This window comes from Dermacentor silvarum, chromosome 3 (genome assembly GCF_013339745.2).
Source record: "Dermacentor silvarum isolate Dsil-2018 chromosome 3, BIME_Dsil_1.4, whole genome shotgun sequence".
In the NCBI taxonomy this organism is placed as follows: Eukaryota; Metazoa; Arthropoda; class Arachnida; order Ixodida; family Ixodidae; genus Dermacentor; species Dermacentor silvarum.
The window spans coordinates 43741091-43744266 of record NC_051156.1 but is presented as its reverse complement, the minus strand read 5'-3'; the positions used below and the strand labels follow the sequence as shown (position 1 = coordinate 43744266).

Genomic DNA, 3176 nt, shown 5'->3' with positions numbered 1-3176 from the left:
GGAACACTACAATCCTCAAGTTAATGAAATTGCGGCGAGTTTTTCATTCTTCATGCGTAAGCAACGGGATGGAGAGAGCGTTCGGGAATACATTGCCGACCTTCGGAGACTGGCGGAAAGTTGCAACTTCGGCAACTCGCTGCACCGTAGCGTGCGAGACCGCATAGTATGCGGAATCAGGGACGACGACGCACGACGCTGCCTATTAACACGGAAGAAGCTAACTTTTGAGGAGGCAGAAGAATTTGCCATAGCTTCAGAGAAGGCGCTAGGCGACGTCCGTGACATGCGAGAAGCAGACCCAGTGACCACGGGAACCAGCATCAATGTGGTACAGTCGCAGCGAGGACGACGACCCTGGACGAAGTGGAACACTGCAAAGAACAACCATTCATGTGAGCGTTGTGGCGGTCCCCACGCGACACACACGTGCCGCCATCGAAACACCAAGTGTCACCTTTGCGGCAGGAAAGGTCATCTGGCAAAGGTTTGCAGCAGTGGCCGCTCTCGGGAACGTGGTGCCTTTGCCGTCGAGGAAATGGAAGGTGAGAGCGGAGAAGAAATGTTGCTGGCTCTTGTCGCTCACAGCTCCGCCGACAGAGCTACGTTGAAGCCTCTCGAGGAGGAGTTGACATGGCAGGGCCGGAAATTGCGAATGATTCTGGACACGGGTTCTCCGGTCAGCGTCATACCGAAGAACATATTTAAGAAACATCGCAGATGGTGGCCGTCACTGCAAAAAACATCGCTGCGCTTGACATGCTTCCTCGGGCCATTGCCAGTTGTCGGCCAGATAACCATGAGGGTTCAGTCTGGATCGACGGTTGTGACCAGCACGCTAATCGTGGTGGCATGTAACGGACCACTGCTCTGCGGCCGGAACACGATAGAGTCCTTCCGTAAGGCGGGTGTGTCCTTCTGGGACACTGGAACCACCTCGAGTGTAAATGTTGTTCGTGATAACAGGATGGCGCTCTGCTCGATGAATTTTCCGATCTTTTCGAGAACAAGCTTGGCTGTTGCAAGGGCCCCCCTGTTCAATTACACTTTAAAGAAGGAGTCCGCCCACGTTTCTGTAAGGCACGTACAGTGCCTTATGCCATGCGCTCCAAGGTTTCAGCCGAGATCGACCGTCTTGTACAAGACGGAGTGCTTTCGTCGATAAGCATTTCAGATTGGGCAACACCGGTAGTGCCGGTAGCAAAAAAGAACGGCGATATACGATTGTGCGGCGATTTCAAATTGACAGTCAACCCGGCGTCGCACTTGGAACAGTATCCCCTGCCCAAAGTTGAAGACATATTTACGGCACTTCCTCCCCCTTAGAAGCCTAGCCTGTCGGGAGGCCTCCTTGTGCGCGTAGAACGCCTCGGAAGTTCTAAGCCCGCCGGTACACTGGAGGTTACTTCACTGGAAATCTGGGGTGTACCAAGTGATCCGTCTGAAGATGGTTCAGCGTCGTCCACTGCAGAGGGTTGATCACTCCGTATCTGCGGGTGAAGTACGGCTGAAGGCACTGTTGCTCCGGCCCCAGCTGGTTTGGCCAACCACGAAGAATCCACGTCTTCACCTGTCGGAGCAAGGGCACCCTGGTAAAGATGATCCCGTCGAATATGTGCTACATGCGCAAGCTTTGACAGATTTTTCTCTTGGCGCACAGCAGTTGGCAGACAGCACGAGCGAGGACATGCTTCTCCGACAGGTGAAGACGTGGATTCTTCGTGGTTGGCCAAACCAGCTGGGGCCGGAGCAACAGTGCCTTCAGCCGTACTTCACCCGCAGATACGAACTCACTGTGAGTAAAGGTCTAATATACTGGGGTCATCGTGTGGTGCTGCCCGAGACCGAGCGGGTACCTATTCTGAGAGAACTTCACGACACCCACCCAGGCATGACTGCAATGAAGCGCCTGGCCCGTACGATGTTTTGGTACCCCGGATTGGACCACGACATAGAGAAGCTGGTACAAAGCTGCCAGCAATGCGTGCAATGTTGGCCCATGCCAGCGGAACAGGTCCCTTCAAGCTGGCCGAAAACCAACAAACGATGGTCTCGCCTGCATATCGACTATGCAGGGCCTGTGGAAGGTCACATGATCTTGGTGGTGGTAGATGCGGAAACGAAATGGATAGAGGCAGTACCCCTTAAAACAGCAAGTGCAGAAACTACAGTCGAAGTATTGCGAGGGATCTTCGCGCGTTTTGGTCTGCCCCATACAGTCGTTTCCGACAATGGGCCACAATTTAACAGTTCAGTGACTGAAAGATTTTTCAAAGATAACCATGTGTGTCATGTTACCTCCGCCCCATACTATCCGCAGTCAAATGGATTGGCGGAGCGGGCAGTGCGCACCATTAAGGAAGGTATCAAGAAAAATAAGGATGGAAGTCTGCTCAATCGTATTTCCAAGTTCTTGCTACGCTACAGGGCAACACCGACTCGAGATGGCAAGTCACCCGCCGAGATGTTGCTGGGTTTTCAACCCAGGACCCGCCTAAGCGCACATTTTCCAGAGGAAGAGGTGGCACGGGATCCCACGGTGAGCAGACCCCCGGCACCGTTGTCACAAGTCTTTTCACCGGGAGCGCCTGTTTGGTCACGGCAGTATAATCACGCTGGCCAGAGATGGTTACCCGGCACGGTGACGTCAACAAGAGGTAGGCGTATGGTCACGGTGGACACCACAGGAGGGGTGCAGCGCCGTCACGTGGACCAAGTGCGGCCACGACTAGCTGCGGATGACGTAAAGCAAGAATTCGACGCAACACGGCCCGGAGACAACCAAGTCACAGAGAGTGATCAACCCTCTGCAGTGGACGACGCTGAACCATCTTCAGACGGATCACTTGGTACACCCCAGATTTCCAGTGAAGTAACCTCCAGTGTACCGGCGGGCTTAGAACTTCCGAGGCGTTCTACGCGCACAAGGAGGCTTCCCGACAGGCTAGGCTTCTAAGGGGGAGGAAGTGCCGTATCGCGACAACGCAAGCCCGTTTATCGCAACCCGAAGTGCGCATGCTCGTGCTGATGCACAGAGAATAAAAGCAGCCACGCTATCTTCAATAAACGCTATTCCATTGCTGGCACCTACTGCGTCTGTCGTTGTTACCCGCGCTAAAGCAATTACAAATGCAGTTTTCTTGTGAATGGAGTCCAGCAAAGCAGTGCTGTGAGAG

The 3176-nt window shown here is 53.9% G+C and overlaps 1 protein-coding gene across 1 annotated transcript; it reads left to right on the top strand.

The window, feature by feature from the left end:
* The first annotated feature begins 1447 nt into the window (after positions 1–1447).
* LOC119444318 (uncharacterized protein K02A2.6-like) lies at positions 1448–2956 on the top strand. Its single transcript, XM_037708733.1, has one exon. The coding sequence runs from the start codon at positions 1448–1450 to the stop codon at positions 2954–2956; it is 1509 nt and encodes a 502-aa protein (XP_037564661.1).
* Positions 2957–3176: the final 220 nt, after the last annotated feature.